Source organism: Phymastichus coffea, unplaced genomic scaffold (genome assembly GCF_024137745.1).
Source record: "Phymastichus coffea isolate CEN01 unplaced genomic scaffold, Cenicafe_Pcof_1.1 PCOF00205, whole genome shotgun sequence".
In the NCBI taxonomy this organism is placed as follows: Eukaryota; Metazoa; Arthropoda; class Insecta; order Hymenoptera; family Eulophidae; genus Phymastichus; species Phymastichus coffea.
Genome location: NW_026707016.1, coordinates 90,643 through 106,224, shown reverse-complemented (window position 1 = coordinate 106,224; position 15,582 = coordinate 90,643). Strand labels below are relative to the sequence as shown.

At 42.3% G+C, this 15,582-nt stretch overlaps 1 protein-coding gene across 3 annotated transcripts in view; it reads right to left on the bottom strand.

Moving 5' to 3' along the window:
* LOC131673920 (transcription factor collier) overlaps positions 1-15,582 on the bottom strand; it is a 59,122-nt gene that overhangs the window by 5,041 nt on the left and 38,499 nt on the right. For all 3 annotated transcript variants that reach the window (XM_058952313.1, XM_058952312.1, XM_058952311.1), the window contains exons 7-8: positions 2,364-2,445; positions 637-769 (exon numbers count right to left, since the gene is read on the bottom strand). In XM_058952313.1, coding sequence (XP_058808296.1) covers positions 637-769; positions 2,364-2,445 — 215 coding nt within the window. The remainder of the gene's footprint in view (positions 1-636; positions 770-2,363; positions 2,446-15,582) is intronic.

The window sequence follows — 15,582 nt, the reverse complement described above, 5'->3', positions numbered from 1 at the left end:
TAGTTTTCGTTTTTATCGGTTAATTTTGAAACTTCACGAATAGCTTTTATTTTTAAGCGGATTCAAACCAAATATACTTAAACCGAACGACTAGTTCGTAAAAATGAATTGGGAAAAGATTTGAAAAAGTTAAATTTTGTAATTTTTTCATACACAAGCAATACTGATTGCAAGCACGCTTCTTGACGTCAATAATAATCTTCTTCTCTCGCTCGCTCCACCCAAAAAGATCACATTCCAAAGCAAACCATTTTGTATCCGAAAAACCCATCAAGCCAGCCCCGGAGAAGCAAGAAAAAAATAGGAGGATAGGCTGAAAGTGCTACAGAAGCACAGACAAAGCCGGAGAAAACTGCTCTAGTCGGCAGAAAGGAGCGAGAAAATGGGTGTACCCGAGTAGTAGTCGACCTCCCTTTCTCTTTCTCTCTCTCTCTCTCTCTCTCTCTCTCTCTCTCTCTCTCTCTCTTTCTCTTCCCCATTGATTTACATCTTGTCTCGCGCGCGATCCGGCCGTTTGTATGCGCGAGCTTGCGCTTCGCTCCGCCCGCTTTTCGCCGCGTGCGAGAGAGAAAGATGGGGCTGAGAGAACAATTTTTTTTTCTGCTTTGTTCTTCTTTTTTTCCTCGAGACACTTACTATTGTACTCGCCAGGATCACTTGGGTCCAGTCGCTTCGCTCGCCTTCCGTGCTTACTGTTGTTGTGCACGAACATGTTGTCCGATACTGCTAGCAATGGTCCGTCTACACCGACTTGCGTCGATATAATCACCTGCAAATATCGTAATGTTTGAATTTTCAAAATTTAGCTGCATCTAATTATTACCCTTTTTGCTATATAACTGATTTTCAGAAAGTTTTTTATAGTTTTAAGAATTTCAATTTGCATAATTTCAATAATTCTGTAAGTTTCTTAAAAATTGGACACTACGGTTGTTTATTACCATTTTTTCCAGATTAAATGATCACACGAGAATCAAGTGTGATAAATATGATGGAAAAAATTCTATAACTATATGGTAACTGCATAATTTAAATTAATGAGCAACTTCCAGACATTTACAATTTTAAGTTTTTTAGAGATTTCGTAGTTGCCATTGTTTTGATGAAAGATCCGTTAAGTATTTATAACTAAGAGATTAAATCGAAGCTTTTTATGAAGGTCTCTGAAGGTAGCAAATAAGAAAAAGAAAACAAAGGAAATAAAAAGTCAAGAACGCGTGACCGAAGAACTTTTCTGCCCTTGCATGCAAAGCCACGCTGACTTGATTTCGCGAGGGGTGAAAGAGCGTGAGCAGACAGCCGGAATATTAATTCTCAACTTTTGACAATGAGCACTTGGCGAAGAATCCCGTGAACATTTTAAATAATTTAATTCCGTCTGTGCTGCGAGCGCAAAACGTAAAAGTTTCCTTTTTTCTTTATGCTTCGCGGGCTTATACAATAAGTTGTTAATTAAATGAAACAAATTTTGCGGAGATATATTTGAAGAATAATATTGCTGAAGATAACTTCATAAAGTCGTTAAAAATTATTTGAGAAATAAATTACCTGGCTGACTAAACTTGATTATCTCTACTTAAAAATATTTTAAGTAGAGATTCCTTTGATGTTTTACCTTCAGTTTTTATTTATTAAAAAATCATTATTTATACGGGATAAATATCTATCCATGATGCAACTAATATTACAAAAAAATTATTAAATAGAAAAATATCTCCAAAGCATTACTGGAAAGAATACAAACATGGAAAGCAAGATTGAATTCACTCAACAAAAGTACAATGTCTTAACACGGCAAGGTTTGTTCGTTAAGACGGAAGGTTTTCGGCAATTCACTTTTTAATTTTGTCTTTTGTTCAAGCATGCCGACGCGAGAAGATAGCGCGCACGGCAATGACGGGGGCCGAACTAATTGCCCAGTCCCCAACCCTGGATTGTACGAGAGAGAGAGAGAGAGAGAGAGAGAGAGAGAGAGAGAGAGAGAGAGAGAGAGAGAGAGAGAGAGATGAGAGAGAGAGAGAGAGAGAGAGAGAGTCTTAGCCGCGCGAGAGGGCTTCCGTGCGCAAACCTTGGTATCGAGAGTACTCTATTAAATTTTCAACCGTTCTGCATTCGTGCTGCCTCGGACGATACTGCTGTTACTGCTATTGCTACGCCAAACTTGCAAGAGCTTTGCAAGAAGCTTCTTGGTGATAATAAAGCTCTTGCTATTGTGCGTGCTTTTAAAATACGATTTCACTTAATAGAATAAATGAATTGCGTGCATCATCTTTGTGAATTGTGACATTTTGCGCGATTTGCATAACTTCTAAGTTTTTTTCTTACACATCTAACGTGATATTCTTTATGATATACTGACTCACCTGAAAACGTCTCATGTCCCTCGGATTTCCAGCATTTTTCAGACAATTCTGATTGCACTTAAGGAAAAATTTGAGGAAGAACCTATAACACAGCAAAGAAGCCAAGAATTAGTTTGATGAGCCGAGCATCTTAAACGGTTGACAAGATGCTTAATGCTGCTTAAACGTAACTTAATTAAAAGGGCCCCGCGATGGCATTAGGGTACACGCGCGAAAGTGAGTTTGAATAGTACATGAGCCAATCGTGGCCCTACTCACTCTCTTCTCTTTCCGTCTGACTGTATTATTCAGTATTTCTCTAGATTAAAGTCAGACTCGTGCTGTGCCTTAGGACTCGCCACCAAAGGGAGGTGTATGCGTTACTCTGTATGTCTGTGTGTTGAGCTTTTGGCCAAATACTAAACTTAGATGCGTAAACCTATGAATGGGTGGTTTGCCTATTATGGCTTTGTGTGACTTATCAATATAATCAGGGTTCTTACGTTGTTATTTGTTTGCAATTTCTTTTGTTATATTCTATTCCAAGTTTTTACTACTATATACTTTAAACTATTTTTTGACCGCTCTTTTGAAAACTACAAATTTTAAGGATCATTTTACTATTTTATAATCAAATGTTTCATTCAGAGCAAGATGAAATTTTAGTTTCATCTATTAATCGTTTGAAATAATTGTAAAATACAAATCACTTTAACGCAATAATATTTTCATAGAAATATCGAGATTCAACAAACATTTTTTCAAACAAAGACAAAAAAAATATAACTGAAAATGAGACAAGAAAGAATATTTCTCGAGCATTCTCACCTATCTCAACACACCACATACATACACACATACATCGTGGATTTGCCAGCAGCGACGTCGACGAGGGTAGAGTGCTCTCTCTCTCTCGCCCTCGTAGAAAAGGGTAAAAATGTGTGTGCGCGAGTAAGAATAGCTCCGCAAAGAAGCGCAGAGAGAAAAGCGAGGGAGAGAGAGAGAGAGAGAGAGAGAGAGAGAGAGAGAGAGAGAGAGAGAGAGAGAGAAAGAGAGTCAGCCTAAAAAGCCGGCGGCTCAATTTTCATGAATTATGTAGAATATCGGAGGGTGATATTGAATTCCCGACGAATTTTTTGCCTTCTTTTTTTGTCTATAAAAAAAAGTACGACGGACAATAATACACGCGAATTTTTCGTTTCGAACTATATACACTTTCTTTTGCACTGTACAACCACGAGATCGAAAATAATGGTGCAGTGCCGTCTGAGTACTCCCCAGAGAGAGCAAGTAACTATTGTCATCCTCCCTCTTTACGCGTCCGGTAAAAATCAAACGCATACTTTCAATTTGTCTTGAGAAGTAAGCGACATTTCTCTCGCTATGCTTCTTCTTCTCTTTCTTTGTTTTCTTTCGCCCCATTCGCGTGTCGCATTTAATTCCGTTTGCTTTTAGGAGGGCATTAAGATTCTATCGAGGCGGGGTTGCATTGTTGTGCGTCCTTATCGGAGGCGCGAATCTCAATGCTTCGTATAAGCGGGGGAGAGTTCTATCTACGCGTGTTCGCAAAATTCCATTTGGTCGACGACGGAGCGTGCCGTACACGAGCTGTGGATCGTTCTCGCGCGCGCTAGCACGAGTAAAGGCTTTGCGGGACGAAGGAAAATTATTCGGGAATAAACTTTGTAACTTGAATTGAAAAAGTTTCTTTCAATCAGTAAATACGTGATATCGAAAAACAAATTGCGATTTTTATCGAAGATTTGTTTAAAAAATTCATTGCCTTTTCCTATCCGGCTGCAGTTGTCAGAGTCGATATCAAGCTTGGCAGATAAAAGAGAATTTCACGATGGAGAGACGCGTGCGCGTCTCTTATATATATGTACCTCCCAAACCCCTAATAGCAAGCGATATTCTTCTTGCTCATGATATTGGCTGTTAGAGTTCCTAATGGATTGCGTCACCGGGCTGATTCAAATGCGAGAGCCAGATTTCGTTTTCGCGCGCGAAAGACATCGATACATCGAAGCAAACCCCCCTGATGGGAATAAACTTGATTTTCGCTCGCAGGCAGTGTTTATTAGATTTTTATCCCGTAAGCGATTCATTTCTTGCGAAATTAAGAGCGACCTGCCTAGATTTTCACTTATACTATATAACGCGAATAAAACAAAAAGAAAACCTTTACTATCTCACTCTCGTTCGTTGTTATATTTTGTATTCATGAAAAAAGAGAAAAAAAAAAAGAGCGAAGAGAGCAACGAGCGTACGCGAAGGTGAAACAAAGGAGGGAAAAAAAATTTTTTTCAACACGTTAGCGAAAATGAAAAAAAAAAGAAAAAAAACGCGTAAACGACGAACTGCCTGGGCAACACGTGTCCGTGTTCCAATAAATTCAATCATACCTGGCAATAAATCATCGGTCGCCGACGAGTTTCTGTTTGTGCTTCCGTGTACCAATTAACGAGCCACCGCCACCGCCGTCCAGTGAAAAACGAGAACGAAGCGTGAGCACGCTATACACGTAATCATGTTCAACTCCGGCATTTAACTTTCGTTATTTAAATATTTTCTTGTCTAAAAACATTTTGAATTATTGAGCCAACAATCTATTAACAAGCTCGTATATTTTCGTGAAAAATAGACGTTCAAGGGTATCACTCGCGCGAATGTCTGTCGCACTATCCGATGCAAAAAAAAAAAAAGAAACTCTTCCTTGCGCAACATTTTCCTCATAAAGAAACATCTGGCGCGTCGAGCTACTTGTCAAGTGGCACTCGACGTCGTAAATACATTTTCAGCGTCTAAAGATATAGTCCTTGGGGAGGTCGAAGTGTATACTATAAGGCCGAGAAGCTTACGTCGAGGACTTAGGCGTAATAGAAGCAAATAGGGTGGCATTACGCGTATCAGAAATCCATTTTCCTCCTAGGCTCGCGTATAAGAAAGCGTATCTTTAATCGCGTTTTCGCCAGCCCTGCGCCCCTGTACCTCTCTTTCTTTCCGTCCGGTCTAAATCCCGGTTTAACGCTGCCGCTGAGCCTTCGTCCTGTGAATGTTGGGATATCATCTGTTTCTCCAGTTTTCACTCGTCCGATCGCGAGATGTTGGTTAATTTCAGACGATCGAATTGTTCACCGCCGCATCTAACGGACACGTTATATCGCGCGTGCACGCGCACCTAAGTGGCACGAGCTTCGTAAATCGCTGTATAATTCGTGGTAAATCGGCGTATCTCGGGCATGTCCTATAAACCTGCTAGTGTCTCTCTCTAAGCAAGAACATCTCTCTCTAATGTGATACACTGCCATTAAGGGTAGGCGGGCGCTTGGAATCCCCCGGCAGACGTGGGCGCGCATGCGCGCATGTAGCTTTGAGCAAACGTATTACTTGCGGCCCATGAATTATGCAGCGTCTTACAAGGGGCTGCTGCTGCCAAATATAGCACACAGGCGCCTTGGCTTCGCTTTTCTTTCCATGAGAAATAGAGCCGCTGCCGCTGCCGCTGCCGCTGCCGCTGCCGCTGCCGCTGCCCGCTGCCGCTGCCGCTGCTACTGCAGTATTCCCTCGGGCATCTCGCGCTACTTCTCTCCTCTCTCTCCTTCCGCCTAGAAAGCCTAATCTAGCTTGCATGCTCTCGTAATTACGGAGGTCAGCGCCGCTGCCGCCGCCGCCGCCGCCGTAGACTTAACCTTGTCAGCGCACTCGCCCTCCCAACTATTGTCGAAGCTGATTATCTCAGCTAAACTGCTTGACGACAATTTTCTCCGTTTTCTTAGACCTGCTGCCAGCCACGACGAATTTGCCAGGTAGCTCGCTTGCGAATTAGTGCTATCGAGCGTAATGGGGCTTTGCGCTTAAACATTCACTATCCCTCGGTACCCACATGCACACACGCGCGTACACCTACCGATCGCAAGAGAGTCTTGGCCTCGGTACACATTCTTATTAATTGGCTCCATTATGCAGCCGCGTGGAGAATTGCCTCGAGGCTCCCGACCCGAGCTTTAGCTTACTCGCGCACTAGAATTGGGAAATATAATGATTGGGAGTGTAGCAGCAAGCCGCGCGAAGAGGAAGACGTTGGCTTTGCGCAATTATTCAGGATCGCGTGCTCTTGCCGCCGTCGCGTAATTTCACCACCACAGGTGCGATCGTGCACTTCGAGTACCATTCAGATCTTTTTATCAATTTCTATTGCTTTTACATAATTAATGTCGTAATAAGGAGCCAAATCCCTTAGTAGCGAGTGACCGATAACAGCTAAACTCCCTCATGTATCTTCGAACCCATCAGATCTTTACTCTCCGGCGCTAAGGTGTAGAGATAAGGGGGGGTCAATCAGATCGCGTGCGAGTACGCAAAGGTTAGACCTACATTAATAGGTGATTAGCACATTTCTAGCCCGATAGCTTAACCCTCCTCTCCTCATCGTCTCAGTATTTCATCAACTGCATGTACATTCGTCAAGTACGATTAAATCAATAGTACATTTTCGTCAATAATTTGGTTAATTAAATCCATGACTCTTCACTCAATTATAAATGAAAAATAAGTGAAAAGTACTACAATGTGTTCGTAATAAAGTTAGTCGTTTAAGCATTGTTCATATCCGTACTCAAGCGAATTGATAATAAGATATAATTTGTCTGGACTGGCAATGGGGACATCGTAGCGACTGCGAAATTTAATTCTTTACTCTCGTTCTTCTATCTCTTAATTCGTATGATAATGCGAATTCTGCATGCAAATGCTGCTAGGATTTTAATCAGAGTAACTGCACTTTACATTATTATAGAGAAAATATTTGAGAAGTTTCCAATCGCTATTGATTGGTTATCGACAGCATTCCCGGTGATTCATTAGCGAATGAGATATATTTTCCGCACAATTCAAATATCTAAAGTTACTCAAGAAATGAATAAATGACGAGATCACCGTAGAGCAGCACTTTTAGTAAATTAATTTTTCAATTAGCTCACGATAAATTCCTATCGCATGAACATCTAAATGTTGCATGCACAGCACCGTACGAATCATGACTGCATCCGGAAAAACGATCAACTGATGAATGAGTCGTGGTGAAAGGCAATTGATCTTTTTCTAAAATAAATTGCAATATTCTTTGAAATTACTATTTTCTTTTTTACGAGCTAAAAAGAAAAAGATTGTCATTCGCAAACCACACCAATCAATTGCTAAAATTCATTTACGCTTGGAAACAAGATAAATAAGCTTCTCAAAGGAGGTTAAGCAAAATGTAATTTTAATATTTTCGAGCTGTTACCTTTGACGCCAAGAGGCAAGAGCGTAAGCTTCGAGACACTGAAAATACACGCGAGACAACTCGCTAACTTGCTTATGCTCCGGTAGCTCCTTGCCACACTTTACGCGGGGGATTCCCCTTTGAGAGAAGCCTCGTCGTTCGTCGTGCGTTCGGAAACTCGGTAAAATCCAAGCAACTTCGCTCGCTCGCTCTCGTGTACACGTAAATTCGCTTTCGCTCTCGCTTCCTTCTTTCTTTATTTTTTCTTCTTTTTATGTTTATTCCACTCGAGTGTACCCGCGCCGCCTTCTTCTTATTCTGCTAGCAGTAAAAGAGGTTTAAGTTTGAACGTCACGGAGATTGAATTGTGAATTGATTTCCCGCGTAATAAGAGCTCTACGGAGAGAATTTTCAGGTGATCATTCGGAAGATGTTTTATGCTTGATTTGACTGTTTGCTTTGAAACAACTTTGCTGAGAAACGTATTTACATTTCGTATTTCTTGTGTAGTGCGAATGCCAAATAAGCATACACGCGTATTTTGAAAATATATTTCGCAATTTACTGTAACTGCGATTTATAATTATTCAAGTACCAATGAATAAAATTCAATACGCGAACTGAGATAAGATCACTGAGTTTAATTTGAAATAAAAATTTTCAACTCACGAAATTTATATATAATTATATCTACAATAACGTTTCATTCACACTGAAACCTAATCACCATCTATCAGTATTGAACATTCTAACATGGTATTTGTCTGATAAAAATAATACAGAAAAGCTGATAATTTTCCAAACACCATCGATCGCCCTCCCAGCAACTCTATCGCCATTACCCATCTCTGCGCAAGCCTAACCTCCCTTGAAAAGAAAGGAAAAAAAAACAAACACGTCGCATCCACCACAAGACAACGGACAGAGAACACAGAAGCATAAGCCAAAAGTCTAGCGGGAAAAAAATTGTACGATTTTAAGCGGGGGTGGTTATATCACAAGGGGGTGGTTTAGTATAGTCGCCATGCTTGTGCGTGGCACGCACGCGGGCGTTGCCATGCGACCAGATGTACGAAAGAGCGAGAGAGAGGGTTCACAAGCTAACCCTCGCTCGCTTTTCTCGATGATAATGCCAGCGACGACTCCCTCTCTCTCTCTCATCTCTCTCTCTCTCTCTCTCTCTCTCTCTCTCTCTCTCTCTCTCTCTCCTCTCTCTCTCCTCTCTCTCCTCTCTCTCTCTCTCTCTCTCTCTCTTCGCAATAACGCAGCCCGATCTTTGGCGTTTCTTCTTCTCGCTTCGCATGCGCTCGCGTGGTGTATATATATACATGTCGATCGAAAGAACTAGATTGTGCTTGAGCACATGACGACTGATTTATTGTTTATTCTTCAATGTTATAAAATTATCGAGAGCTAGGACAAGTTTTAGTAAATTAAACGTGAGCTAAGTTGCAAGAGAAATTATTTGGATTAGTAGACTAAAACTTTCAAGATTGTTTTTATAATTAAAAGAATTAAATTTTGATTTGTGAGATTTTGATGATCTTCAAATACTATTCCATAGATTAATCATAATTACATTTGAGAAATCATGTTGAAATTGTTTTCTACTAATAAATTAGCCATAATCGTATGTGCATTTCGTAGAGTTCAATATCAAGGTTTACTTAAATTATTAATAAACAAATTTACTATAACATAAGTAACCCAATTCGAAGTGAAAGGTACTTATAAAATTATTCAATATTAATGTTGAATAATATAAAATAAATCGAATGACTTAGTGTAAAGAAAAAAAGAATTCAAGTGATAAATCCAAATTTTAGTCAGCCATCATTTTCAAAAAGCACAAAGTACAATACAATACTTTCGACATCATTGTAATAACCATAGAAAGATAAAATAAAAGAAAAACCGAAGCACGACGTAATATAGCAGAGTAGGTAGGCCAAGAGAGAGAGAGAGAGAGATAATGGCATCAGTGCGAAATAACGAGACTATGGGGTGTTGGTAGTCCGAGAAGCGCTGATCGCGCTTCGATAGCGATTATCGGCGACACGATCTTATCGTAGTGCGGCTGCTTTCGGGTTCCGCCCTAGCAATTCCAGCTGCACACCAGTACCGAGGCCGTCAAAAACATCGTAATTACGCGCAAAGCTTATTGCCTCGAGATAGCGAGGCGGCCGGCCGTTTCCTTTTATTACAATCCAGCCGGACGATATGCAAATCGTATCGGACTTTTGAGGAGATGCATACGCGGGAGCTAGGTCCAGTGCGGCGCGGTGAGATCCCCAGAGGGCTAGTTACAATTAGACAAGCAAGCCTACCAAAGCGACTAAGTAACTTAGCCCTCCCACGCGTGATGCTGACAACCTGCTGCTAACATTATCGTACTTGCTAACTGTATATCCGCTACCGCTTTGTCCGCGCACTGCAGTTATGGTTTATAACCGCGTTGCGCCGCGCGCGCTGCAATTGCTAAATGTTAGCTCGCCGAGGCCAACTGAAACAATCGTTGGCCTATGTACGCTGCGCATCTATCTGGCAAGGTTTGATATCTTTGAAGTTTACCATAAGGTGGCGTTCAATCGAAAGGCTGCTTTCCCCGAAGCGTTCTTCTTCACTTATTGCGTAAATATTTGAATCGAGGTAAAGTATCAGCTTCTATATTCAATCGATTAGCAATTCGTGTAATTAAAAATCACCAGCTAAACTGTCGCTGTATCTGGAAGCTACGGCAACTGAATTCATAATTAATTATAACTCTGATCTCGAACAAACAAAGTCCGCGGACTCGTTTCGCATCCTTAGCTCGACAAAGGAATCGACTGCAAACGAGAAAAAAAAATTCGAAAGCAAGCCTTTGCGCGAAGAAAGCTCAAACAAAGCTCTCTTTCCCTCTCTCGTCGCGAACGCACTCACAAATCATCCTGGCGCGCGGGTTTCTTTCTTTCTCGGCAGGCTTTCTGCTGCGTGCATGCGCGGCGCTTGCGCCGAGTGTTTAGGAGTCGAATGTCGGCGACTGTGTGTGTGAGAGAGAGAGAGAGAGAGAGAGAGAGAGAGAGAGAGGGCTGTCCCTAGTAGAATATCGACTCGCCCCACGGGACTCGGCAGTCGATAGTCCTTTGGGATTTACCCTCCTCCTTTCTGCTCTTCCTCGTTCGCACGCACACGCGCCTGCGTGGGTGCGTGGTAGGTGCGTTTCGTTATGCTGGAATTATTTCATCGAGGAGCACGACGAAACAAAAGAACGAGAGAAAGAGGGCATGCATACGCTCGATGGTAATGGGAATCGTCCGAAATTGTCGTGCAGATTATACGAAAGGTTGGTTTCGCGATTTCTTATAATGCTGTATTAATTATGTGATTATGAGGTATTTCGGAACTTCTTGTCGCAGCTTGCTTGCATTTCTGCAAAATAAAATTTATCAGCAATGTTGTACGTAGGCGGTAGAAGGAGAAATCTGTCCTGCTCGACAGCGAACAAATGAACGAGTCAAAGCGGATATCTCCGAGACACGTAAAAACAGCCTCGACCCAGGCGCGATCTTTTCGGACTCTTTACACCTGCCATTGTGCTGTACGCGCTCGTATAATCTTTCTTGGCGCGAGCGGAGGATATAGATGAGGGTGGCGCTGGCGGTAGAAAATGAAAGTGAATCTTGAAAACGTTATATTCAGTACACGGCGTGGTGGCGGCCGAGGCGCGACGTTTTAAATAATTGAGCTGCACGCGGCGGCGCCCGCTGGTGGCCCCAGGGTTTGCATTTTTCATCGACGATCGCCGAGCTAAGTAAAAAGCTCTTGCCGCGAGTGAGCGAGAAAAATCGAGAGTCCTTGCCAAAGAAATACTATTGACAGGTCTAGTGAAGCTTCATTTCTTCGAGATTTGCATTTTTGTGTTTTTGTGGCTCGCGCTGGCGTTGGACTCGGACACGATCGAGACAAGTAAGAGCCTGATGATAAAACAAAGCTTTCGGCTGGCCTGCTTTTTCGGTTAATGCGCTCTGCCATACATATACGTGTGTATGTACAAGTCGGCCAAAGTTTTGTCCGTGTAGGTACAATGCGCGAGTCTCCGGAGACTTCCATTTTGACTCTAGGGATTAGGCGTGACTCCGCCTCTCCCCTCGTCGTCGTTCTCGGCGGCGGTGGCGGCAACGGTAACCGATAAAGTTTTGTCTTTTCCCTGCACCGCGAAGGCTCTCCAAGATATTGATGACTTTTTTTCCTGTTGCTGCCATGGTTGTCGGCTAACTGGACTCACGCACTTTTAATTGACCTGCTGGCTTGATGTGCTCGAGATTTTTCATGGCAAAATTAGTGCCGGGGCGGCAGGCTCTTGAATGACCGGAGCTTCAGGCTTAGTATTTGTGATGGTTGTCATAAAATGAAAGTACAAATAGTCTAGGAGGTGAACGACTTATCGCAGTGCGTCTAAGGCATGATCGAAGCAAATTTACTGAAACTCCTGTTAAAAGATCATCCATTTCTCTTCCATCTGTCATTCTCTGACTAAAATTAAAAAAATACCACCTCTACAATTTCAATTCACCACATCTCTCGCCGCATCAGAACAAACAGAATTTAAAAATTTAATCGTCACCATGTGTTGTTCATGCACATGGTATATATCCTAGTCAAACAAAGGAATAAATCCACGTAAACAAATCTTGGGCCGTTGGCATTCGTGGCGCGCGCAACGTCATAAGTTGGGAGTGGTTTGATCCGCATACACACGTACCCGTAAGTACAAGAGTCTCTCCCTAGAGGCGGCCAAGCTAAATATATCCGAAGGGGGAATGTCAAGACAACATGGCCGACATAGCGGCCGTCATAGCCCTAGAGCTCTCTCTCTCTCTCTCTCTCTCTCTGTCTCCCCTTGTGTGTACACTGGCCAGCGTCGCCGTCGCCCGCGTTCGACGACCACCCTCTTGCCCCTACACGCAGACGGCTAACTTATCTTCAGAGCTAAAGACTCGCGAGTATAAGCTGAAAGGAGACTGAGACAAGAAGCCGTTGCTGTATTTCTTACCGAACATGAACATGTTTGAATGTTTTGAACGATGTGTGAATTTGGGCTTTTTCATCGACGTATTTTGGAAAGGAAAATCAATAACGACTGCTAGTATTTTTACATCTCGGCATCTTGTCATTCTCCCGCAACACTTCGTGTCTTCTCGAAGAGGAAAAATCGACCAAAAGACTTTTCACCCTTCGCTATATACAAGTCGTATTAAAATGCACCCGGGAAAGGTCTAATTACAAAATTGAAGACAAGAAGGAAAAAAGAATTAATTTCCACGCGGCGAGCAGAACGACGACGACGATAGCGAAGGGAGGAACAAAACAGATTAAAAGAGATCGCAAGTGTCTCGTGAACGAGTAGCCAAGTTAGAGATTCGACGAATTAGCTCAGCTGCTTGAATTAACAAATTAAGAGTAACCCTTCGAGCAACACTTTTTATTTTCGTTCGGCGAAAGGGATGAAACGAAAAAAAAATTCTTTTTTTGCATCGCAAAGAGAGAGAGAGAGAGAGAGAGAGAGAGAGAGAGAGAGAGAGAGAGAGAGAGAGAGAGAGAGAGAGAGAGAGAGAGAGAGAAACGTGCCGAGACTTGGGGATCCACACGCCGTGAAACAACTGCAGCGGCGAATCGTCTGCATAAAACATTCAGAGGCCGACCTCGATATTCCACACAGCCTCCACACACACAAAAAGACCCTCTCTACTTGTCGAGGCGATGAGACTGACCTTGTGTTAGCGCGTACGCCGAGGGATACAACGCTGCACTACTACTATGTCAGAGAGAGTATCGATCCTATTGTCGCCTCGTGGACTTTGTCTTGTTTAGCTTTTTCGTGTGTGCAGGTGCCGCGCACCGACGATGTTTTTCTTGTAACTTTCACGCGCAAGCGAGCTTTTGCGTAACACCATAATTGTCTTGAAGAATGATTTTCTGAACGTACGACAGGCTGATTGCACGGATTCTCGTTCATAGGGTTATTTCTTATTCGATGAAAATTCGATTATTTACCACTCCTAAGACGAACGTAAACTGTTGTCCATAAAATTACCTTCTTTAATAAATATAATTTACTAATTTACAGCACAGAAAATTCATCGTTAATTTTTCAGGTTAGCTTATATACTATAGAAAATAATTGCAACGATTATCGAGTGGTTAAAGCATCCTCTAAAACAGCGTAGATATCACTGGTCTTGGCATAATGGATGTGTTGTATGATCCATATTTAATCCATCATTTATTTGAGCTCACGCACACGGAAAAACACAAGGTAAACATTAAACACAATTCACAGTAAGAATTTTCGCTTGGAGACAGAATAAAATAGCGAGCATCAACGTAAAACGTCAATAAAAGCATTCCAAAAAAAAGAAAGTTATTCCTCACCCACGATAAACAGAGAAAAAGCAATAAAAACAATTACCCGCGACATCTAAAGTCGCTCGTAGCTCAAAACTCGAGAGTCGACTTGGAGGCAAAGAGTATAAGAAAAAAAGTATTTGGAAGCAGAGAGAGCAAAGGCCGCGTCGCTCGCGCTTCGCAGACGGGGAGAAGATATAGAGCTTACCGGGATCGCGTCGAGAAAGAGAGAAGGATACGAGTGTGAGAGAGAGAGAGAGGGAGAGAGAGACAGACAGACAGATAGAGAGAAGGCCGTAAAGTCCTTCGTCGTTTGCGTTTTCTATTTAGCCGCTTTCCGCGTCTCGGACGATTCGATTTGGATTCCTACGGCGAAGCCCGAGCCAAACTTTACGTTTTTTCTCCGACTTTTCTTCTTTGATTTATTGGATTCGGTATACTCCGGCTCGATTAATGTCTTTGGAATTAAAAATAAACTTTGCGTGTATCATGTAGGTAGACTTTTACTGCTCGGGCAGTTATGTTTTTGGTATTAGATGAAACGAGATGTGTCGTAAAATAGTAATATATAGTATTGAATAAATACATGATACTTAAAGCTGAACGATATGGAGCCGAAACCTACTGCCAATTCAAGAATTCAAATTCCAATGATAAATTTTGTATACTCAAAACCATTTAATCAATGCGCCCCACCTATCAACGAAAACGCGCACAAACATTCCCGTAAACTAGGATCAGCACATTGTATATCTCATCTAAACGACCAAGTGGCTGATTAAAAATTCGTCTACGACCATATGATGTAGTTCGTTCGTGCAATAACGTCGCTATTACTGTTGTCGTTGTCGATGTAACGGCAGCGACGAACATTCAATTAAGTCGCAAGTTTTACGGCGACCATAAATACGTTAGACTGTCCACGAGCCGTCCAAGAAATTACGATGAAGTAGCTTACGGCGTGTTACGCTCTTTTGTATTTTATACCGGCTTATCGTAAATTCCAGGTTATCCTCTCCTCTGCCGCCGACACGCTGCAAAGGTGTTCTGTTGATCGATAATGCGCCGATCGTAAAAGTAACGCGGATATATACCCTCGATTTTCAAGTGCTTGTAAATAATTTCCGATCGTTACATTGCCAACACGTACACCATCGCAATTTTTTCAATTACGTCAAATAGGTAGCACGAATAAAATTCAGGCCTACTAATTGTAGATAATGCCATCATCCTGCCGCTCAGTAATTTCAATAAGCGTGGCTGAGAAAGCAAAAGCGTTCACGCGGCCTTTTAAATATTCATCAAAATTAGTGAAATCGCGCTGAGCGAGAGAATGAAAAAGAAAAGACAGCAGCGAAATCAGCCGCTGTGCTATCTGCAGCAACAGCAGCAGCAGCAGCTACGTAACAAGTCGCTTCTCTAGGGGCCGGTATTCTCAATTTCGCTAAATGGCGCGTCGCGTGACGAGGAGCGGCCTCTCGGCTCCATTACGCGAATACACCTTTCCCTCTCTCCCTCTCCCTCTCTCTCGCTCTCTCGCGCTCTCTCTCTCTCTCTCTCTCTCCGACTCCTGGAAGTGGCGTAATG